Genomic DNA, 24,346 nt, shown 5'->3' on the forward strand with positions numbered 1-24,346 from the left:
TTGAATTCCTGACCTCATGATCCGCTTGCCTTGGCCTCCCAAAGTGCTGGGATAACAGGTGTGAGCCACTGCGCCTGGCCCATGTGGCTAATTTAAAAAATTTTTTTGTAGAGACAAGGTCTCACTATGTTGCCTGCTCTGGTGTCAAACTCCTGGCCTCAAGTGAGCCTCTTGCCTTGGTCTCTCAAAGTGCTGGGATTATAGGTGTGAGCCACCGCACCCAGCATCCTTTGGATTTTCTATAAATTCTAACTTTCTGAAATTAATGTTAGTTCATTTTCAAATCTTCATACCTTTTCTTTCTTTTTCTTGCCTTCTTACAATAGCTAGGTCCTAGAGTACGACGTTGGGTAGAAATGAGTCAGAGCGGAGATGAGTCAGGAGATGAGGAATCTTTGTCTCTTTACTGGTAATGGGAGAAAGCTTTACCATTTTCACAATCTCACTATTCATTTTAGTATTTCCTGTGGATTCTTGTAGATACAGATGGTCTCTGACTTATGATTGACTTATGATTTTTTGACTTTACAATGGTGCAAAAGCAATACACAGTAGGAACCATACTTCCAAGTACCCACCCGCCCATTCTGTTTTTCACTTTCAGTGATGGTGAAAAAAGTGGAAGTAGAGTATTCAATAAATTACATGAGATAGTCAAGATTTTATTATAAAACAGGCTTCGTGTTAGACGATTTTACCCAACAGTAGGTGAAGCTAAGTGTTCTGAGATGTGTAAGATGGGCTAGGCTAAGGCATGTTTGGTAGGTTAGATGTATTAAATGCATTCTCAACTTATTTTTGATATTTTCAAATTACAATGGGGTTTTTGAGGCATAATTTCATCCTAAGTGGAGGAGCATCTGTATATATTTGTTTCATTTTACTACAGTATACAGCAATATCTGTCATTACTAAGTATATATTTAAGTTTACTTACAGTATGTTCAAGTATCTGGTAAGATGTAGACTACAGTAACGTTTGGTTAGGTGTGGTGTGGTGGTGTGTGCCTGTAGCCCAAGCTACTTGGGAGGCTGAGGCAGGAGAATCACTTCAGCTGGGGGAGGTCAAGGCTGCAGTGAGCGGTGATTGTACCACTGCACTTCAGCCTGGGCCACAGAGCAAGACCTTGTCTCAAAATAATAATGATAATAGGCTGGGTGCAGTGGCTCGCGTCTGTAATCCCAGCACTTTGGGAGGCTAAGGCAGGCGGATCACTTGAGGTCAAGAGTTAGAGACCAGCCTGGCCAACATGGCGAAACCCTGTCTCTACTAAAAATACAAAAATCAGCCAGGTGTGGTGGCACGTGCCTGTAATCCCAGTTACTGGGGAGGTTGAGGCAGGAGAATCCTTGAACTCAGGAGGTGGAGGTTGCAGTGAGTCGAGAGCATCCCACCATTGCACCCCAGCCTGGACAACACAGCAAGATTCTGTCTCAAAATAATAGTAACAATAATAATGTCCTCCAGGGAATTGTCATCTCATGTCCACACTGGCCCTAGGCTTGGCCAGATGTGTTTTGGCCACCTGGACATTGACACATGTGAGCTGAGCAGAGGAAAGTGTAAAAAGAGCCCCTGTATTGGTACCGCCGGAAGGCCTCCTGCCTGGGCTGGCCTTCTGGAGGATGACAGAGCAGAGATGAGTCAGTCATCCCTGCCAAGACCCAAACGCTTGAGTGAGCTCAGCTGATGCCTCATGAGACAGAGCATGCTGACCCCAGTTGAAATGCCAACCGCAGAAATGCCAGCAAACAAAAGGCTGCCTTTTGAATCTACTAAGTTTGGGAAAGTGTATCATACAGCAAAAGGTAACTGATATAGAGGTGGGTCTCCTCCTTAATACTTTTCTTTCTTACTTTATCTATAGGCTAGACTCTCACATGCATTTCTCTAGATTTTTATTTTTTATGTTTATTTATCTATTTTTTGAGACGGAGTCTTGCTGTGTTGCCCAGGCTGCAGTGCAGTGGCGCAATCAATCTCAGCTCACTACAACCTCCGCCTCCTATGTTCAAGCAATTCTCGTGCCTCAGCCTCCCAAGTAGCTGGGATTACAGGCACATGCCACCATGCCTGGCTAATTTTTGTATTTTTAGTAGAGACAGGGTTTCACCATGTTGGCCAGGCTGGTCTCAAACTCCTGACCTCAGGTAATCCGCCCACCTCAGCCTCCCAAAGTACTGGGATTACAGGCATGAGCCACTGTGCCCGGCCATTTCTCTAGATTTTTAATAGTATTTTGTAAGGTTTCAAAAATATCCTGGGATTTTGACTGGCAATAGAGTAAATGTGTATATTCATTTGGGAAGTAAATGAACTCTGGACTCAAGCTCAGTGACACATTTTCACCAGCAATACCACTATCTGTGACTCCAAGAGAACAACTGGAGTCTCCGCATGGCCTCTCCTGGCCCCTGCCTCATGCACCTCTTCCCTTGGTTAATTTTAATGAGCCTTTTCATGGTAATAAACCATAACCATGAGTACAATAGCTTCTAGGGAATTCTGTGAGTCCTTCTAGTGAATTTCAAACTTGAGGGTGGTCTTGGGGCTGTTCCTAACTTTGCACTTGTATATTTAGTTTGCTAAAGATTATACCATGAAGGGGTATTGAATTTTACTAGATGTTTCTACACTGAGATTTTCATACTTTTTTTCTCCTTAATTCTGTTATGAATCATGTTGACCTTGCAATGTGAAATCAACTGTACTCCAATTCCTGGAGTACACCCAACTTGGTTGTGATGAGCTACCTTTTTCACATTATCACTGGATCTGATTTGCTAATATGTGGTTTGCAATTTTGAACTGTGTTCATGAGAGAGAATAGCCTGTGTGTTTTCTCTCATCACGTCCCTTTCGAGTTTTAGTATCAAATTTGTTAGCCCTGTAGAACAAATTGGTAAGAAGAGTTCCCCTTTATCACCCGGAAGACTCTGTGTAAGACTGATGCTGCTGCTTCAATTTGAGTCTTTTTTTTTTTTTTGAGACAGAGTCTTGCTCTGTCGCCCAGGTTGGAGTGCAGTGGCGCCATCTCAGTTCACTGCAAACTCCGCCTCCCGGGTTCACGCCATTCTCCTGCCTCAGCCTCCTGAGTAGCTGGGACTACAGTCGGCCACCACTGTGCCCGGCTAATTTTTTTTTTATATTTTTAGTAGAGACGGGGTTTCACCGTGGTCTCGATCTCCTGACCTTGTGATCCGCCCACCTCAGCCTCTTAAAGTGCTGGGATTACAGGCGTGAGCCACCGCACCCGGCCTTTGAGTCTTTTTTTTAATGGATTCTAGTTCTCCTTGTCATCAATTTTCCTGAATACATTAGTGTTACTGAAAAATATGACTCCAATCCTGGTGTAACCATAGACGGCTTCTATGTTTTCTTTTTCTGGTCCTATGTCCTAGCAAGCCTGTTAATATTTTATGACTACAGTTAACGGTAACTTACTGCATATTTTCTAATAGGTAGAGGAGAGGATTTTGAATGTTCCCAACACAAAGAAATGATGTTTGAGGTGATGGATACGCTATCTACCTTGATGGATCATTATACTTTGTATATATATGTCGAAATATCACACCAAATCTCATCTTGAATTGTAGCTCCTATAACTCCCATGTCATGGGAGGGACCTGGCGGGAGGTAACTGAATCATGGGGCAGATCTTTCCTGTTCTGTTCTCTGGATAGTGAATACGTTTCCTGAGATCTGATGGTTTCATAAAGGGGAGATCCCTGCACAGACTTTCTTGCCTGCCGCCATGTGAGACGTCCCTTTGCTTTTCCTAGGTCTTCAGCCATGATTGTGAGTCCATTAAACCTCTTTTTCTTTATAAATTACCCAGCCTCGGGTATGTCTTTATTAGCAGCCTGAGAATAGACTAATATGCTCTGGAAGATATTATCTTACTCCAGACATTATTTTTAGATCTTTGCCAATTTGACCTGTGGCAAACGGCACTCCAGCACAGCTTTAATTTCCACTGCTCTTGTCTGCCCAGGCTGGAGTGCAGTGGTGCAATCATAGGTCACTGCAGCCTCCAACTCCTGGGTTCAAGGGATTCTCTCACCCCAGCCTCCTGAGTAGCTGGGATTACAGGTGGGTGCCACCATGTCCAAACCACTTTTCTTTGGTGATCTAGATTTCATTTGCAGAATATCTGTATATTAAGGAATTTAACCTTTATGTGGGATACAGCCAGGAAAAGCTTTTTTCCCCATTAGTCTTTTCACTTTGATATGCATAAACTTTAAAGTCTCAGGTAGTCACCTTTGTCAAGTCCCATTTTCTTTTACCTGGAAAATAACCTAATAGGATTTTCTACTTCCAGCCTTCCTGCCGCCTCCTCCAAATCTTCTACCAACAGTGATTCTTGGTGGTTGTAGTGACTCATGCCTGTAATCCCAGAACTTGGGGAGGCCAAGGTAGTTGGAGCCAGGAGTTGGAGCCCAGCCTGTGTAACAAGGCAATACTCTGTCTATACAAAATTACCAAAAAAAAAAAAAAAAAAAAAGGTTAGCTTGGTGTGGTGGCACACTTCTGTAGTCCCAGCTACGTGGGAAGCTGAGGCGTGAGGATCACTTGAGCACAAGAGTTCGAGGATACAGTGAGCCATTATCACGCCACTGTCCTCCAGCATGGGCGAAATAAACCCGTTTTGTTTTTTTTTTTAAATAAGAACAGTGATTCTTTTCAAGCATAATTCAGATCCCAGTTCCTTCTCTGCTGACCGTCCCAGTAGTCTCCATCCCACTCAGAGAACAGCCTCAAAATCACTCCACCTCTCACATTTAAACTTTCCCACGAGATCACAGGGTTCTTTTTCACTGCACTGAGACTTCTTCCTGCCCCTGCCTCGGGCTTTGTCCTAGCCATTCCTCTCCTGGAATTCTCTTCCACTCTTCCTTTTGGTGCTTTAAGACGCCCCTTATCCTAGAGACCTATGTGAGCAGCGCCCCAACGTCACTCCCAGCTTTTTCCGACAGCATTTCAGCATTAACCACTGACCTTGGCGCATCCGCATCTGCGGATTCAGCTGAGGATTCCCCCACCACCAGCACAGGGTTCTCAGCTGCAGCCACGCCTGCCGGGCCTGCTGCAGGCGTTCAAAGAATATTAGACTCTTGTATCCTATTTAAAACCTTTTCCACTAAGAGATTTAAAACACGTGTTTCCCTGCTTTCTACTTTCACGTTACATTTCTTACGTGTAAACCTGGGAAGCCTCTAGAGATAACCGCGGTTTCTGGAGAGGCTGGGATAGACTTCGGAGCCCAAGCCGCCAGGGAACTGCCGTTCCCGGCTCCTCCCCACCCCGGCACGGATCCCTCGGCAGAGAAGTTAACCTAGGCAGAAGCGAGAGAGGATCAGCCCCTACCAGGCTGCCCCGCCACGCCCTCCCGAGGGCACCACGTGGGCCCCCAGCGCAGGCGCATTCAGTTTAGGACCAGACGTGCGGAGACCTGCGAGCCGGCGGGGCTGGGCGGGGCCGGATTGGGCGCGGGGAGACCTGGGAGCCGGCGGGGCGTGGGCGTCGCGGGGCCCGGCGCGGAGGCGGAGGCGGGGGCGGGGCGACCGAGGGCGCGCGCGAGCCCCAACGGCCGTCGCCGCAGCGCGGGAACACGCGCCGCAGATGCCCCGCCCGCGCGGGTTTGAACAAGAGGCCCCGCCCCCGGTCCGTGAGTGGCCAATCAGTGGGCACGGCGCGCGGAGGGCGCAGCGTCGACCCTTTGTGGACGCTGAGTGGCGGTCGCACGCCCCGCCCCGCGCCGGCGGGCGCTCCTCCCTCAGCGGCGGGAAGCTGGTGGCGGCGGCGGTGGCGGCGGCTGAGCAGAGGAGCCGGCGGGCGGCCTCGCGGGTCAGGTGAGCGGGTCTGGCTGACCGCGAGGGCGTCTACGGCGGCGCGCGCGTTTGTGCTGCCGGGCGCGGAGGAGCCCGGGGGCGGTGCGCGGAGTCTGTGGCTCCTGGCGCTGGCTTGGGTCCGGGGCGGAGGCGGCGCTCAGGGTTCCCGCTGGGGCTGCCGCGGGCGCCCTCGCCGCCCTCCTGGGCGCTGGTTCCACCGCGGGGTGGCCGCTGCTGAGGGGGCCCGGGGACCAGAGGGGCCCGGGCCGCCGTCTGCGTTCCATGCGGATTGCGGAGCTGGGGCTTCGTCGAGGCCTCCGGGCGGCCCCACACGGGAGCGACTTCCCGAGGGCCCGGCTGGGGTACGCAGCGGCGTTTCCTGTACCTCGGCTCTAGTTGCCGCGGAGGGAACGCCGGGCGCGCCCCGCCACGGCCGCCCCCGCCCTGCCCCCGGCCGACCTCACTAACCGGGCCAGGGCGCGCTGCAGCCCCCTCAATTGGATCCCGGCCGCGGAGAGGGCCGAGGATGTGGGAGGAGGCCCAGACCCCGGGCGGGTCGGCCAGCGCCGTCTTTCCTGGGCTCCTCCGGCGTTCCGAGGTGGGATTAGGAAGAGTCCCCGAGACATTTGCAGAAGTCAGAGGCAAGCTTCCCTGCGCGTTTTCAAACGCTTCTCGTCCAGTAAACAGGATCGTCGTGACAAAGGCTCCTACAGCTTGCTGGAATAGAGGGTCTCCGCTGCCTCGCCTCTCCTGTGGCCTTCGTGTGGGACTCACGAGACGGCAGGACCCAGATAACCGTTCTCTCAAAGTGAGCCACAGAAAAACATCGCCTGTTCCCAAAACTTAGGTTTTATAAACTTTCTACGTACAACCACTCTATTTTCAAGTGTCACCATGTTTTATAATTAGGGTGGAAATCAACACAAAGTGAGTTACACCCTTTTTCTAGGAAGAGTGGTAGGCTTTATCTTAGAAAAGGGGCCAGGAAGTTTCCCTCAACTTGCCATTGGAACATGTTTTCAGGGAAAGGAAGGTGTATCGTTCCAAGTAACAAAAGTACCTGAAATTAGCTGGGCGCGGTAGCTCACACTTCCCAGCACTTTGGGAGGAGGCCTAGGCGGGTGGATCACCTGAGGTCCCCAGTTCGAGACCAACTGGCCAACATGGTGAAACCCCGTCTCTACTAAAAATACAAAAATTAGCTGGGCGTGATGGCGCATGCCTGTAATCGTAATCCTAGCTACACGGGAGGCTGAGGCAGAAGAATCACTTGAACCCGGAAGGCGGAGGTTCTCCAGCCTGGACGACAGAGCAAGACTCCGTCTCAAAAAAAAAAAACAAAAAACAAACCCCCTGAAATTAACGTATCAGTAATTGTTCAGGAACAGCCTCCAGCAGACTGTAGTGGAAGGTGGAGCTCCCACTCAGTAGATCTCAAGACTGAAGACCTTGCTTCTCCTCTTCCTGTTTTTCTGATAGAGTATTTCAAAGCTTATCTGATGTGTGAGAAATGGAAATTGTTGATAATTTGCTTAACCCGAAACTTCGAAGTGGCTGCAAGTCCAGCTGTGAAGGTGACAGGTTAGGTCAGAGTTGAGTCTGTCCCCAGCAGTCCCAGCCCTATTGGTCAGAATCTGGGAATCTGCATTTTCAGCCAGCCTCATGGGATTGCTCAGCCACGAAGGTGTGGCGGCTGCTGCTGTAGTGAAGGGCCGGTCCCTCAGGTGTACTCTGCTTGCCTGAGTAGCACTGCGGGGCTGCTCTCTGCGGGCCTCTGCCTCCGTGGGCTTAGTTTACTCTGTCCCTAGTGGCCTGTAGGCTGTTCCACCTGCCATGTCAGACATATCCTCAGTCTGTCTGACCCTCTTGGTTTTTCTCTTTCTGGTTGATGCTTGGTTTAGAAGCCTAAGGACGGTGCTGGGAGTTGACTGAGGGGTGAACGCCTTGGCTGTCCTGTTGACACCCTGTGGAGTTGGTGGGATTTTAGGCATTTAACTAGATGTGTAGAAGGAGCTTCAAAACTGAGCAGGGGGTCAGGCATGGTGGCTCACACCTGTAATCCAACACTTTGGGAGGCTGAGGTGGTCGGATTGCCTGAGGTCAGGAGTTGGAGATCAGCCTGGACAACATGGTGAAACCCCGTCTCTGCAAAAAATACAAAAATTAGCCAGGTGTGGTGCCACGTGCCTGTAGTCCCAGCTACTCAGGAGGCTGAGGCAGGAGAATCGCTTGAACCTGGGAGGTGGAGGTTGCAGTGAACTGAGATTGCATCACTGCACTCCAGCCTGGGGGACAGAATGAGACTCCTTCTTAAAAAAAAAAAAATTGAGCAGGGAGCTAGGCTCCACAGCCCCGCCCGTATGGTATAGGGCCCTTCCTTCCATATTAGAAGGAGTTAAGCAGCCTCAGGCCAGAGTCACACTGGAGGCCCTCAGGGAGCTGGGCCCAGCCCAGGCATCCCTCAGGGCTGGTCAAGATGATGCTCTTGGTGACTTTGTCCCAAACACAGATATGGCCCAATTCAGGGTGATCCTCACAGGCCAGCTTCTCCGGGCCCAACCTTATCCTCTTCACCCCTGAACGCACGTTGTGGGTGACAGCTCTTAGGGGTCACACGACTGTAAAAAACACCTGTGAGCTTTACTCCTTTTTGTATTAATAGTAATAAACTTGTTAGCATTTTAAAATATTGGGTACAACACAGAATTAGCTGCTGGAGATTTGGAACATTGGACAGCAATGATTTGAAGTGACTGAACAGGAATATTCTCATGGTACCAGAATGGGATCTGTGGATGGGATGAGATGCAGTGGAGGATGATGGAGATTCTCTCTCGTCCCTTGTAGGACTTGTATAACCCAGGCACATCTACGCAGGTCCCTGGGTTACGCAAGTGCTACAAGGGGCGAGAGAATCTCCATCATTCTGGAGGATTCCCTCTGGCCCCTTGTAGCATTTCCCACCCGGATGGTGGCTACCCTTCTGTGTTTTCACAACTTCCATTAACTTTGCCTGTCCTGAAGGTTCGGATCAATAGAATCCTACAGTACATATTTTTGTGTGTGTCTTGCTGCTTTTATTCAGCATAATGTTTTGAAATTTATCCATGTTGCATAAATCATTGAGGTTTGTTGCTGAGTTGCATTCCTTTGTCAGAATACGCCAGATCGTGTGCATTCAACTTATTTTAAGTGTTTTTTTTTTTTTGAGATGGAGTCTCACTCTGTCGCCCAGGCTGGAGTGCAGTGGCGCGATCTCTGCTCACTGCAACCTCCGCCTTCCGGGTTCAAGCGATTCTCCTGCCTCAGCCTCCCGAGTAGCTGGGACTACAGGCATGTGCCACCCCACCCAGCTACTTTTTTGTATTTTTAGTAGAGACAGGGTTTCATCGTGTTGACCAGGATGGTCTCAATCTACTGATCTTGTGATCTGCCCACCTTAGCCTCCCAAAGTGCTGAGATTACAGGCGTGAGCCACTGTGCCCGGCCTGTTTAAGTCTTAAAAGAATGCTTGTGGCTGGGTGTGATGGCTCATGCCTGTAATCCCAGCACTTTGGGAGGCTGAGGTGGGCGAATCACTTGAGGTCAGGAGTTCGAGACCAGCCTGGCCAACATGGCGAAACCCCGTCTCTATTAAAATGCAAAATTAGCTGGGCGTGGTGGTGCACACCTTATAATCCTAGCTACTTGGGAAGTTGAGGCAGGAGAATTGCTTGAACCCGGGAGGTGGAGGTTGCAGTGAGCTGAGATGGCACCACTGCACTCCAGCCCAGGCGACAGAGTGAGACTCCGTCTTTAAAAAAAAAAAAAAAAAAAGAATGCTTACAACTGAGAGAGATGAAAGTAGGCCAAGGACCGCCACCCCTCCCCAGGAGCCTCTCTGGAGGCTCACACCTGCTGGTCCTGCCCTTGAATAGACAGAAAAAAATGTTCCCTGTTTTCTGAATTTCCTTTCAGTGTGATAGATCTCACTGACTGTGCATTTAACACTCCTAAATTTTATAAAACGGTTATTTCTTGGGCATTTTTCCAAGAGAAATGAAAAACCAATGTTCATGCAAAAACATGTTTTAGAGTGTCCTTAGTAGCTTTATGTGTAATAACTCCAAACTGGAAACAAGGAAAAAGTCCCCTTCAACTGGGGTGCGGTGACGCTGGGCTCCGTCTGTGCCTCCAAATCATACTCTGTTGTGAACTGTTGACACACAAGACAGTTTGCAAGGATCTCAAGAGAATTATGCTGAGGGAGAAAAGCCAACCGCAGAAGGATGCTTGCTGTGGGATCCCATTTATGCCACATTGTTGTTCTGACCCAGAGCTGAAGGGTGGCATGGCCAGAAAAGGACCTACACAGGGAGGCCAGGGTGTCTGGCCCTGGCAGAGAGCAGCTGTGGAACAGGATAGGAACACAGAGGTGGAGCTTAGTGGAGGAGGGAAGGAATGCTTAGCTGTGGGGCTCAGAGACTTGGAAAAGCAAGAGGAAGCTTTACCAGCAAGTGTGCAGAAATTAGTGCAGGGGAAGGTTGATGGATTGTTCCACCTTCTTAGGATGCAGTTTGATGTTTGTCAAGCGTCTTAAAAATGTACCTGCACCTCACCCTAGTAAGTAGAGTCGAGGCTGAGGAAGCCAAATGCTAGAAATACCAAAGCACCTAAAGTTAGAAACTGGTATCATTTGTGATTGGGAAAATTGTCAGTAGTATGAAACTTCCCTCCCTTATGCAGAGAGGAAAGTGCCGGGAGAAACAGCTGGAAAGGAGGAACCCAGGAAAGGAAGAACCCAGGTGGTGACTTTTTTTCTGAGTGGATAGGATCCTGAGAGGAAATTTGTTTTGTGGTTTTTGATACTCTTCCAGATTGTCTACAGTGAGCTGTGGAAATAAGCAACCAGGTGAGAACAGGCAGAGGCTGTTTATCCAGAGCTTACCCTAGCAAGGGTGCGGCCCTTCTCCCTTGTGATTGGCAGAAACTCATAGGCAGGCGAGGGAACAGGAGAGCTTTATAGTGGAAACCAGGGAAGCTCAGGGATGGCTGATGGAGGCTGCTGACTTGGGGGACTGGGGTGGCTGGTTACAAGTGGGGTTCCTGGCCTGGCACAGTGGCTCACACTTATAATCCCAGCACTTTGGGAGGCCAAGGTGAGTGGATCACCCAAGGTCAGGAGTTTGAGACCAGCCTGGCCAACATGGTAAAAACCCCGTCTCTACTGAAAATACAAAAATTAGCCAGGCCTGGTGGTACACGCTTGTAATCCCAGCTATTCGGGAGGCTGAGGCAGGAGAATCCCTTGAACCTGGGAGGTGGAGGTTGCAGTGAGCTGAGACCATGCCACTGCACTCCAGCCTGGGTGACACAACAACAACAGAAAGAAGTGGGGCTCCTATGAGATGGCTTAGAACACATTTGGCTTTCTCTGGTCGGTCCTAAATTGGAAGCAGGGACAAAAACTGGAGAGGTTGTCAGCTAATCATGTCCTGGCCATTTTGGGCTGCTTGCTGTGGAAATGACTGTTTAGCTTCCTAGAGAAAGCAGCCAGGCTTCCTGCAAGAATGACGAGGGCAACCCGGCTTCCTGGCTGGTTACTGAAGGTAAAGGGCTGCTTTCGGACCACTTGCCGCAGATTACGGCTGATAGTTCTGCTTCTGTGCGTGGTTCCGCCATTGTTTGTTGGTGTATTCCCTCGCTCAGAGCAGATGTTAGGGTGATTTCCGATGGTCACAGATTCCTAGTGCTGCCCTTAGGACTGCTGACAGCACCAGGCCAAGCACTTAATTCATCCTCTTAAGATCCCCAATGGGAGGTTCATGACCTGGCGTTTCTAAGGACTCAGGAAAGGAAAGTGGGACCCAGAGGATACTAGGAGCTTGGGCCAGCTTCCTGAGCTGGTTGCCAGTGTGGTTGTGGGTCTTCTTGGTCTGTCCCATTGGTATTCTCGTTCCTTCTGTGAGTTGCCCTCATTGTCCTGGTCAGCCTTGCTGACCTCCTGTAGACCCTACATTATGGGGGTTGTGCTGCTGGGTGTCCAGAGTCAAGGGAGGCAGCCAGGGGTTCTTCTGTCTGTAAACTTGGGCTGAATGTATGCTGTTCAAGAGGATTTGGTTTGGGTCTTAAATTAATCCATTGTTATGCAGGCTTGGGATTGAGATAGGGTTGAAAGAGAAACTAAAAACCCAAAAGGTATAGTGACTTCCCACAGAGGAACCCGTGGCACTTCATCTTTTCCTCAACACAGGGTGTCTTTTGTAGTTTGACATAGCCTTATGTTAATTCTCAATATACTTAGCAATTTTAAGCCAGTGATTTAAACAATGTGGCTGGGTGTGATGGCTCATGCCTGTAATCCCAGCACTTTGGGAGGCTGAGGTGGGCGAATCACTTGAGGTCAGGAGTTCGAGACCAGCCTCGCCAACATGGTGAAACCCCGTCTCTATTAAAATGCAAAATTAGCTGGGCGTGGTGGTGCACATCTTATAATCCTAGCTACTTGGGAAGTTGAGGCAGGAGAATTGCTTGAACCCGGGAGGTGGAGGTTGCAGTGAGCTGAGATGGCACCACTGCACTCTCAGTGGATTGGGATGAAAACCTCTGAAAAGTTAAATTTGTGGCTGACACAAAGAACTTGAATATTTACCAGAAGTAGTTGAAATGTTTAAATGTGTTTTGGTGGTAAAGTGTCCTTCATGTAGAGTTAGTTGAGAAGCTGGTGTATGCAGGTGTGAGAGGTGGTGCACAGCCCGAGGGTTGTGCCTGTGGTGACACTTGCATGCTGCTGAGGAAATTGGTGTTGTAGGGGAAATAAGCTAGGGTTATGTAAGTTTTATTTTAGTTTTAATTTTGAAATAATTGTAGAACCAGGGGAGGTCGCAGAGCAGTGTTCAGGAGGTCCTGTGTGCCCTTCCTCTGCTCCCCAGGGTTGGCATTCTCATAGGATGCACAGCCAGGCCCCAGGTCCATGGGATCACATGGCTGCTGCAGGCCCATGTGCGTGTGTCCCGTGCTGTGCAGTCAGAGTGGAACCACCCCCACAGCCCAGGAGCAGAAGGGCCCTCACCCCCGAGATCTCCCTGCACAGGTCCTTTTCTAGCCATGCCACCCCTCAGCTCTGGGTCAGCACTGCAGTGTGGCATAAATGGGATCGCACAGCAGGCACCCCTCTGAGGTTGGCTTTTCTCCCTCAGCATAATTCCCTTGTGGAAGGATCCGTTGTGTGTATCAACAGTTCATTCCTTTCTATTGCAGAGTAGGATCTGGTGGCATAAATGGAGCAGAGTGTGTGTCACCATGCCCAGGTGAAAGGGACGTTTTCCTTGTTTCTGGTTTGGAGTTATTACAAATAAAGCTGCTATGGACATTCTGGAACATGTTTTTGCATGAACATTGGTTTATTTCTCTCGGATAAATGCCCAAGACGTCACTTAGTTTTAAAACATTTAGGTGTGTTAAATGCACAGGCAATTGAGATCTATGACACTGAAAGGAAATTCAGAGAACAGGGGAAACTTTCTTCTGTTTATTCAAGGTAGGACCAGCAGGTGGGAGCCTCCAGAGGGGCTCCTGGGAAGGGGTATGGTTGGCAGCCAGTTCTCCCGCACTGCAAAACCTCCCATCCTTGGTCTCTAGACCCCGAGCAGAGACAGCATATGCCTCCCATACCCCAGCTTTCCAAAAGCAACCTGGGTATACCCTGGTCACAGGGAGCCATCAGATTGACTAAGAGAAAAAGAAGTTCCAAAGTTTGCATATTCAAAAGATTGTAACCCTATTTATGCATAACTTGATTTGAAATAATATTTCACTACATCACAAGCATGAGAAGAGATAAACTTAATCATGTGTGAGATGCTTGTCCTGTCAGACTCTGCCGGCCAGTGTGGCCCTGAGCCAGCTGTCATCCTCCCAGCTCCCCACAGGCGGCACTGGCTCAGAATGGCACCTGTCAAAAGCCAGAGCCCACCCTCTTCTCTGCTCTGCCTTTAATGCCCCAGAGATATCCCAATTTAGAATCAGTTAAAAAAAAAAAAAAATTTGCACAGACTTGTATTTCTAAGAGTAGACATGGCCGATGTCCATCTAGTGCATCTGTGCTGTGCGTCTGAGTAGAGCCTGCTCAGCAAGGCTGAGCCTCAGGTACCAGCCTGGAGTTGCCCAGGTCTGGGGTAAAGTCCAGGAATCTGCATCTTCAACCAGCAGCGCCATTGCTGAGACACACGCTGAGAAATGCTGCCTTGGCCAGCTGTGGGCTGCCACAACACACTGGTGGGGAACCCCCCTTCCCCCCGCCCCCCCCAACACACACCTTGCCATGTTTTGGTTCCTTTGAAGAGAAAGGAGTTGGGATGAGAGGGAGGAGGTGGCCCCTGAAGCCATGGTTGTGCCAACTCGTCAAGAGCTCTCCAGTGGAGGGCATTGACCCTGAGAGATGTCAAGTAGAAAGCAGCCAGGCAGAGCCTCTGCACCTTGGGAGAAATGAACTGGTGGGGGCGGGTGGGGGGAGCCAAGGAATGGGTGTGATCCCTAAGGCACGCAGCATGGGTGGGTGTGGGAACAAGGGGCTGCCCAGGGCCACATGGGCTCTGCCAGGGGACCCTGTGTCCCTTGGAGAATTGTGCACGAAACACAGCCCACTCGCTGCATGGGAAGAGCATACAGCCCTGCAGTCCTTCCCCTGCACGTTCCTGGTGGCACAGCTTTCCAGCATGGCTGTCTGCGACATATAGAGGCTTTTAGTGAAAGTATTGAGGGGGAAGGCACTAACCCTCTGAACACAGAAGTGACTTTGTCCCAGGCAGGATCCTGAGGGAAGTTGGAATGGTAGGTGTGTGCGCCCGGCCCTGTCCCCAGCCCTGCGCCCTCTGCAGGCTGGCATGGTTCACATTCATCTCATGTTACCCCAGGGTCTCTTTTGTATGCACTACAATTTGATTTTTTGATACAGATTTTCAGCCAAGCTGTCAAACACTTATATTTCTCTTATATATTTCTCCTACTTTTAGTTCATTTACCTTTTTTTGCTGGAGATCACTGCTGTGGTACAGTTTAGAGGTTTGTTGTTTCTCACAACGTGACTCTGCCTGGATTAGACAGGATGGCAGCTGATCTGAGGGGGTCTCCCACTGGGCTCCACATCTCAGCTCTGACCTCCCTGCCTGTTACAGAGTGACTGCTCCTTGTGTACAGTCAGGGCAGTCAGACGGAATCCAAGGGGCGTTGTCTGCTAGAGAGTCTGCTGTGTGCTAAGTGGTATCTTCCTTGGTTTCTGCAGGACACAATGTTTGCACGAGGACTGAAGAGGAAATGTGTTGGCCACGAGGAAGACGTGGAGGGAGCCCTGGCCGGCTTGAAGACCGTGTCCTCGTACAGCCTACAGCGGCAGTCGCTCCTGGACATGTCTCTGGTGAAGCTGCAGCTTTGCCACATGCTTGTGGAGCCCAATCTGTGCCGCTCAGTCCTCATTGCCAACACGGTCCGGCAGATCCAAGAGGAGATGACGCAGGATGGGACGTGGCGCGCAGTGGCACCCCAGGCTGCAGGGCGGGCGCCACTCGACCGCTTGGTCTCCACGGAGATCCTGTGCCGTGCAGCGTGGGAGCAGGAGGGGGCATGTCCTGCCCCTGGGTTGGGAGATGGCCACACACAGGGCCCAGTTTCTGACCTTTGCCCAGTTACCTCAGCGCAGGCACCAAGGCACCCGCAGAGCAGCGTCTGGGAGATGGATGGCCCTCGAGAAAACAGAGGAAGCTTTCACAAGTCACTTGATCAGATATTTGAAACGCTGGAGACTAAAAACCCCAGCTGCATGGAAGAGCTGTTCTCAGATGTGGACAGTCCCTACTACGACCTGGACACAGTACTGACAGGCATGATGGGGGGCGCCAGGCCAGGCCCCTGTGAAGGGCTCGAGGGCTTGGCTCCAGCCACCCCGGGCCCTAGCGCCAGCTGCAAGTCTGACCTGGGCGAGCTGGACCACGTAGTGGAGATCCTGGTGGAGACCTGAGCAGGATCCCTGAGCGCTCACAGCCGCCTCTGACGCATGGACACGTGAGCACTGGCTCCCACGGAGGGTGCGCCTGCCGCCAGCGGCCCAGCCTTGCTGCCCTGTCTGCTGATTCTGAGAAATCCCAGAACAGCCCATTACCAGTGGGGTCTGCAGCCCCAGGCCCATCCCACTTACTTCCCCCCTGTGGAGGGCCAGGCAGAGGCTGTTCTGGAAGGCTTCTGTCTCTGGGCCAGTTCTCATGTCCCCACAGCCCTGGGACTTTTGTGTCTCTTTGTGTCCCCCACTGTAGAGGACGGCAGGCCACAGCTGCATCAACCTCCTTTACATTTAGATAGGTGAATTTTTACAATTCAGTTTTATATGTTTTGGGCAGTATTTTGTCTTAAGATATATTTTTTAAACTTTTTATACCTTATCTCTTTAGATTTTTTCAGCTATTTTCTTAAAAGTATATTTTTTCTATAAACATCCTTTGCTGCTACATTAGAACTTTTATAGCCTAAACAATTGCAGTTGGTGTGTTTCGTTTTTTTAAGGTTTAAATAAGGGCTTTTTTTTTTTTTTTTTTTTTTTTGCAGTGAGCATCACTACAGTCTGAGTCAACAGTGTGAATGTATCATGTTTTACTTTAAATGTGTGTGTGATGATACTTCATTATGTTCTGTGCTACAGTGAGACCTGGGTGAAAATCAAGAACCGCACACAGCTACACTTTTTTTGTCGTTAGAAAATCTGTGGGAGCCACATCTTCCTAGACTTAAGTGTAAATTATGGAGGATTTTATTTATGTCTATTTATATGTAAATGTCATTGAAGACAAAGGTCAAATATTTGTCTGTTTGGAGATCACGGGCACCAGTTGGTCTTCAGGGACCTCAGAGCCCCTCGGTGGTGCCTTCTTAAGGCAGTGTTTCTGGAGGCTCCCGTCAGGGTCAGCCCAGGCACCCGCCCTGGGTGAGGAAACAGCATTGCTGCTGGATGAGAAATGCCTGCACTGCTCTGTTAGATTGGTGCTGAAACAAAAGGTTAAGGCTAGGTTGAAGTCTAGAATGAAAGAGATCTGAATCCTTGTTGTCATTCATGGCACCTTGATCTGTAGGGCCATGGGTGCTGCCGCAGGCAGGGAGTGAGCTGGGGGTGCCTGCGGCCTTCCGCTCCTGCCCCGCCTCACCCCACAGGCTCCCTGTTTTTCATGCTTTCTCTAACTTCCTTACCCCTTAGCCAAAAAGATGTGTGTTCTTTTGTGCATATAGCCATTCTTAAATATCAGTGATGTAAACCTTACTTTATTAAAAAATTATCCAGCAAACAAAATGGGAATGTGGCGTTAGTTACGGCCTGACCCTCCAGCGACCTTTCTGCAGGATCGGTTCGGCTGTGTTATCTAATGGTGCTTCGTAAGGTGGGGAAAGGAATTTCACTTGGCTGCATTATTAAATGGACGCTGGGTTACTTTTATTCCCCCCCACACAGGGTTGCAGAGCAAATTATTTTTACCTTGTTCAGCACCTGGCTGGGGCTGGGGGTGTCCACGACCTCTGACAGTCCCCTGATGTCGAAAGTTAATCCTCATGGACCCTAGTTTAAAGGGTATGTGTTTTATAGCAATAAATCTAAAGCACTATTTTGTTTCTGTATAGCATTTTTATCTTTTAAAAACATCATTTGTTCAGCATTAGTAGTAGTTGTAGTGCCTGTTTTGGTAGCCTTCAAAATTATAAACCGCTCAGAGAATGTGACTTTGGGGACCACAGAGACAGGAGAGAACAGCTGCTATGACCTAGAAGTGTAGCTGGAGCCTCATTCCCTGGACTGTCATCATGTTCACCTGTGATACTGTACAGCAAAGCCCACTTGTTTCTGCCGTGGTGCACAGTGGCTGAGTAATCAGCTGTTTTCCTAGCATTTCTCTACAGGTTTAGTCTGTGTGTGTGGCGTTTTTTGTTTTGAGGTGGAGTCTCGCTTTGTTGTCCAGGCTGGAGTGCAGTGGCGCAATCTCAGCTCCCTGCAACCTCTGCTTCCTGGGTTCAAGTGATTCTCCTGCGTCAGCCTCCCGAGTAGCTGGTATTACAGGCACCCACCACTACACCCAACTAATTTTTTGTATTTTTAGTAGAGACGGGGTTTCATCATGTTGACCAGGATGGTCTCAAACTCCTGACCTCGTGATTTGCCCGTCTCAGCCTCCCAAAGTGCTGCAATTACAGGCGTGAGCCACCACGCCAGGCATTTTTGGTTTTTTGACGGAGTTTCACTCTTGTTGCCCAGGCTGGAGTGCAATGGCATGATCTGGCTCGCTGCAACCTCTGCCTCCCAGGTTCAAGCGATTTTCCTGCCTCAGCCTCCCAAGTAGCTAGGATTACAGGCAGGTGCCACCACGCCCGGCTAATTTTTGTATTTTTAGTAGAGATGGGGGTTTCGCCATATTGGTGAGGCCGGTCTCGAACTCCCGACCTCAGGTGATCCACCTGCCTCAGCCTCCCAAAGTGCTGGGAATATAGGCGTGAGCCACCGCACCTGGCCGTGTATGTGGTATTTTTAAGTATGTAGCTACAAATTGACTTTAATTGGGAACACATTTTCCAAGTGTTTAATAATTTTGTTTACAAAATATTTATTCAGAAACAGAAATACAAATCGCAGTGACCTGAAATTTTGGCACTGTTCTCTGTAGTCTGCTTCTGACCGAACTGAGGGGAGAGGGCATTTTAGTTGACAGTTTCACGGGGGCGTTTCCTGACGCGTGGTGGGCGCCCCTCACGTACAGTGCACCTTGCACACAGCTTCAGAGCCCCTTCCGCCTCGGAAGTTCAGTTTCTAAGGTTAAAAAGTAATGCACATTTATTTGAAGACGTGGAACAGTATGAAGATAGCAGATTCCTCCCAGGGAACCGATCTGCCTTTCAGGGGTGACAACGCGCCTTGGAGAACACTGCCTGCTCTGCCCACAGATTCCTGTGCAGGATTTCCTCAGGGTAGGGGGGTCTCCACAGGGCTGAGCCCAGCCGTCTGGGCCTGGATCCCTGCTGGGCCACAGCCAGGCCAGGCGCCTTCTCCCAGGTTCACTCCTTTGAAGTGGGCACTGCAGTGATGGAAGCAGGACTCAGCAGCAAACTGCAGAACAAGTGTTGACATTGTGCTCACCCTGTGGAGTCCGCGTTGCTGGATGAGCAGGCTGGCAGAGCCGCCGGAAAGGGCCTGGCTGGGAGGCCAACCCGGCTGGGATGGGTGGGTGGGTGAGCTGCGAACACTTGATATGTTGCATTGGTGTCTACCGAGAGTGGTGGGATCATGTCCCTCATCATGAACTCTCACAGTTGGTTTCTGGGTTGCTAGAAGTTTCCATCTGCAACCAGCGAGCCACATCCTTAACTGGGATTTGACTGTGACCTGAGCCAGGCTTTCCATGTGGCAGTGCTGTGTGTGCTGGGTTGCTGCATTTACTCACAGGAAGGCCGCTGTTCCTTCTCATACCCCGTGTGGAGATGGCTGTGTCCTCAATGCCCGCTCAGGGTTTGTAGTGGAGCCAAGCAGGGAGGGGAGTTGTGTGGATGCCTGAGGGTTCGAGGGTAACCTCCATTTCTCAGTGGTGAGCTTTTGCAGTATTCTCAGGACTGGCGATGGCCTGTCTGGGAAGATGTGACTGCCAAGTGCAGCCCTCAGTTGAGGTGTCACAAATGTTGCTCGGTCGCTCCGGCAGGCCTGCTGCAGCTGGACACAGTTTAAGCCCCTGGGGCTGCTTGCTGCCCCGTGCAGGCGTACTCTTCATCGGCCCATCCTTCACTCTGCCCTGCCCCTGGGAGATAAGCCCTTGCTTCTCAGATCTGTACTCCTTGCCTCCCGCACTGGGCCTGAATGAGCCTCTGCACTGTGCATGGGAGGCCAGCAGGGGCGGGGGGCCTTGCAGAGTAGGCTGGGAGCAGCTCCATGGATTGTTCCTGAAGCTGTCAGAACTAGCTGAATGAACTGGAGGTGCAGGTGAAGGCCTGTGTCTTGGGTAACTATTTGGTCAGTGCCAGAACAAGAGGCTTGGAAAACCTACAGAGAGCTGGAATGGAAGGTCCAGGAAAGGCCCTAAAAATGACATGCTCTGGGCAGCCTGTTGGCCACGGCCACTGTGCAGTGGTTCCCGTCGGCCTGTAGACACCAGGCTCGGGCTTACTGCCTGGCCCGGCCCTGCCACCTTTGGGACCTTCAGGGGCCCTTCAGCACCCTCGTCTTTCTGTAAAAAAGCCCCAAATGTACAAGCTGTGCCCCCATCCCTGGGTTGGCCTGAGGCCCTGTAACCTTGCTGCCCCCACATTCCTGCAGACCATCAGACTGGGGAGTAGTCACACTGATCCGCTTGAAGGTTAGCAAGTTGCATGGTGGGGAGCAGGTGGGTGTCCACAGGCACCTGTTGGGTGGACGCCCAGAGTGGAGTCGAAAACTCCATTTCAGATTCAAAATAAAGCAACCTGGACGGGACTGTTACAAACACGCAGCCTCTGCCTGATGAAAGCTCCTGTGCCCTGTACTCACACGTGCGCCTCCCTGCAAGTGCCTCTATCACAAGCTGCGGAGAAATCCGGCATGCCAGGCGAACCCGCCCACCAGGCTGCCCGGGGATCCTCTTCCTGGAGCGGAGGCACAGCACAGCCAGGCCCGTGCGCTGCATCTGGTTGACAAGACTTTCATTAGAGGTGGGTTCATCTCCCACGGGGATCAGTGAAGGGGCATTCCAGGACCCTACAAAGAGCTGGGCAGGCCTGGGGACAGAGGGCACCGTGGTGCTGGGCACCAGGAGGGGCTGCCCCACCACTGACCCCACCAGTGATGAAGCCGGGCAGCCTGCAGGGCAAGAGCCAGGTGGGGTGCTTGCTGCCCACAAGCTGAAGATCTGGTCCCAGGAAGCTCTCCCAGGGGCTCTGCCATCTTCACCCTGTTCTTCCTGCCTAGGCTGGTGGCCTAACCTGTGGCAGCTGTGCTGGACCCAGGCACCCAGCAGGACCAGCCACCCACTGAGGGGCAGGAGAACAACAAGGGGCACTGCCCAGCTCCGAGAGCTCAGGCGGGGCGGTGCCTCTGCCTCCTGACCCTGGCCAGAGGCTGTACCAAGTCAGCCCAAGGCCAGACCCACAGTGAGACAGGCGGAAAGGTGCTCCCTCCATCCTGGCTGCCTGCTGTGGGGACTGTCTGGGTGGTGTAGGAGGGTGTGCATGTGTGTGTGCAACTACATGTATGTGCATGTGCAGCTGGAGGGGGTGCTGGGGGTGAGGGCCAGGGAAGTGGTCAGATCCCAGCCCGTTCAAGGATCCTGGTTTGTGATCCCGTCCCTGTGACCATGGGGCCACCACTCCTGCAGAGCTGCTCAGCTGTGGTCACACTGCGTGCGGCTGCCAGGAGCCCAGGCTGTGCATTTTCTTCCCCGCCCATGGGCCTGGCCAGCCTGGTGCTGAGGGTCACTGGGGACTGGGAGGGTTCCCAGGAGGCCACAAGCCCTGCCACTGCCCCAAACACTTGGCTCCTGGTTCCCCATGCTCGCCTTCTGGATGCAAGTGGAGAGCCAGGCAAAGCTCCCAGCCAGCGGTGGAGGTGCTGTCCAGAAGCAGGCAGGCTTGCCTGGAACAATGCAAACACCCGGAGCCCAGAGCCCCAGGCCTGCCACCTGGGCTAACCAGATATTAGCATTGTTCATCTTTTTTTTTTCTTTGAGACAGAGTCTTACTCTGTTGTCTAGGCTGGAGTGCAGTGGCACAATCCTGGCTCACTGTAACCTCTACCTCCTAGGTTCAAGCAATTCTCCTGCCTCAGCCTCCAAAGTAGCTTGGGTTACAGGTGCCCACCACCACACCCGGCTAATTTTTTATTTTCAGTAGAGACAGGATTTCGCCATGTTGGCCAGACTGGTCTCAAACTCCTGACCTCAGGTGATCCGCCCGCCTCGGCCTCCCAAAGTGCTGGAATTAGAGGCATGAGCCACTGCACCTGGTCTTTTTTTTTTTTTTTTTTTTTTTGAGTTTCTGAAAGAATTTTAAAGCAAATCCCAGATGTTAAAGACATTTTGACCCTAAAAACACGTTAAAGTTCCTTTTTTTTTTTTTTTTTTTGAGACGGAGTTTCCCTCCGTCACCCAGGCTGGAGTGCAGTGGCACAATCTCAGCTCCCTGCAACCTCTGCCTCCCGGGTACAAGCAATTCTCCTGCCTCAGCCTCCTGAGTAGCTGGGACTATAGGCATGTGCCACCATGCCCAGCTAAATTTTGTATTATTAGTAGAGATGGGGTTTTACCATGTTGGCCAGGCTGGTCTCAAACTCCTGACCTCATGATCTGCTTGCCTCAGTCTCCCAAAGTGCTGGGATTACAGGCGTGAGCCACCGCACCCGGCCGGGTTAAACTTTTTAAGACTTATTGATTGATTGATTGATTGAGATGGAGTTTCGCTCTTGTTGCCCAGACTGGAATGCAATGGCACGATCTCAGCTCACTGCAATCTCTGCCTCCTGGGTTCAATCAGTCCTCCTGCCTCAGCCTCCCAAGTACCTGGGATTACAGGTGCCTGCTACGATGCCCAGCTAATTTTTTGTATTTTTAGTAGAGGTGGGGTTTCACCATGTTGGCTATCTCAAACTCCTGGCCTCAGGTGATCCGCTTGCTTTGACCTCCCAAAGTACTTGTATTACAGGTGTGAGCAAATGTGCCCAGCCAAAAAAGATGTTTTCTTACACAACCGCAATACCATTGTGAAAAAAAATACAATCTCAGGACCCCCAAATTCACTATGCCAATGGGAAAAATTAAGCTGGAAACTGACTCAAGAAACCGCCTTTTTGTTTCTGAGCAAACAGCTGCAGGTAGAAGGCCACAGGCCTCCACAGGCAGCTGCACTTGTGTGCTGTATCTTACAAAAGCACAATTTGCTGAGTGAGACAACTGCGTGACTGCTCTACACCCTCCTTCGCCTGTAACGTGGATTCAGTGAACGCTGATCAAAAACTCAGAATGGAACTGCTTGCCCCTTTTATCTGCCCTCCCCTCTTTTTCTTTCCACTTTCCCCTTTAAATATTGAAGTCCCGGCTGGGTGCAGTAGCTCACACCTGTAATCCCAGCACTTTGGGAGGCCAAGGCAGGCAGATCACGAGGTCAGGAGTTTGAGACCAGGCTGGCCAACATGGTGAAACCCCATCTGTACCAAAGGTGCAAGAAATTATCTGGGCATGGTGGCGTGTACCTGTAATCCCAGCTACTCCCAAGACTGAGGCAGGAGAATCACTTGAACCTGGGAGACAGAGGTTGCAGTGAGCCGAGATCGTGCCACTGCACTCCAGCCTGGGCAACAGGGCAAGACTCCATCTCAAAAAATATATATGTATTGAAGTCCCCAAATCTTGCTCTTTGGAAAAAGCACAGATCACAGACCGTTCCTGTGGTTTTGTGTTTCTTTTTCCTGGGAGCTGGCAAAATAAACACCTAACTTGAATGAGAGCTGCCTCAGATGCTTTTTGGTTTACACCATATTGTAACTGGAAAATTATGGAGAATTCCTTCATATCATCTAACACCTGCTTCATATTCAAACGTCTTTGATTTTCCCCCTAAATTGTCTTTTATTTCTTTTTTTTTTTTTTTTTTTTTTGAGACAGAGTCTCACTCTGTGGCCCAGATTGGAGTGCAGTGGCGCGATCTCGGCCCACTGCAAACTCCGCCTCCTGGGTTCAAGCGATTCTCATGCCTCGGCCTCCTGAATAGCTGGGACTACATGCGCCCGCCACCACGCCCGGCTAATTTTTGTATTTTTAGTAGAGACAGGGTTTCACAGTGTTAGCCAGGGTGGTCTCGATCTCCTGACCTTGTGATCTGCCCGCCTCAGCCACCCAAAGTGTTGGGATTACAGGCGTGAGCCACCGCGCCCGGCCCCTTTTATTTCCTTTTTAACTTTTAAAAATTGAGGTACATAGAAGAGTCCAGAACATGCCAGCATTGTCAGTGTCCACTTGGCAACAGGTTACACGGGAAGACACCCTGTAGCTGCTATGGGTTAAGGTAGGGGAGGTGCGTCCCCACCGTGCCAACAGGATTTGTGGGCCTGATCTGCTTGTGAATGGGCACTTGCAGGGCCTGGGCTTTACATGTCGTGAGGTTTGCCCAGGTTGTGTGTGTGGCTGTTTTTTTTTTTTTTTTTTTTTTTTTTTTTTAATTAATTTTTTTGGTCGGGCGCGGTGGCTCACGCCTGTAATCCCAGCACTTTGGGAGGCCGATGTGGGTGGATCACGAGGTCAGGAGTTCAAGACCAGCCTGGCCAAGATGGTGAAACCCCGTCTCTACTAAAAATACAAAAATTAGCCAGGCGTGATGGCAGGTGCCTGTAATCCCAGCTACTTGGGAAGCTGAAGCAGAGAATTGCTTGAACCCGGGAGGTGGAGACTGCAGTGAGTTGAGATCACGCCACTGCACTCCAGCCTGGGCGACAAAGCAAAACTCCATCTCAAAAAAAATAATAATTTATTTTTAGGCCGGGCGTGGTGGCTCA

At 50.7% G+C, this 24,346-nt stretch overlaps 2 protein-coding genes across 2 annotated transcripts in view; one reads left to right on the top strand and one right to left on the bottom strand.

The window, feature by feature from the left end:
- PACS2 (phosphofurin acidic cluster sorting protein 2) overlaps positions 1 to 24,346 on the bottom strand; it is a 421,633-nt gene that overhangs the window by 367,983 nt on the left and 29,304 nt on the right. The window lies entirely within an intron of this gene.
- Positions 5,683 to 17,144, top strand: CDCA4 (cell division cycle associated 4). The gene is made up of 2 exons (XM_050797001.1): positions 5,683 to 5,859; positions 15,101 to 17,144. The coding sequence occupies exon 2, from the start codon at positions 15,107 to 15,109 to the stop codon at positions 15,830 to 15,832; it is 726 nt and encodes a 241-aa protein (XP_050652958.1). The 5' UTR covers positions 5,683 to 5,859; positions 15,101 to 15,106; the 3' UTR covers positions 15,833 to 17,144.

Source organism: Macaca thibetana, chromosome 7, assembly GCF_024542745.1.
Source record: "Macaca thibetana thibetana isolate TM-01 chromosome 7, ASM2454274v1, whole genome shotgun sequence".
In the NCBI taxonomy this organism is placed as follows: Eukaryota; Metazoa; Chordata; class Mammalia; order Primates; family Cercopithecidae; genus Macaca; species Macaca thibetana.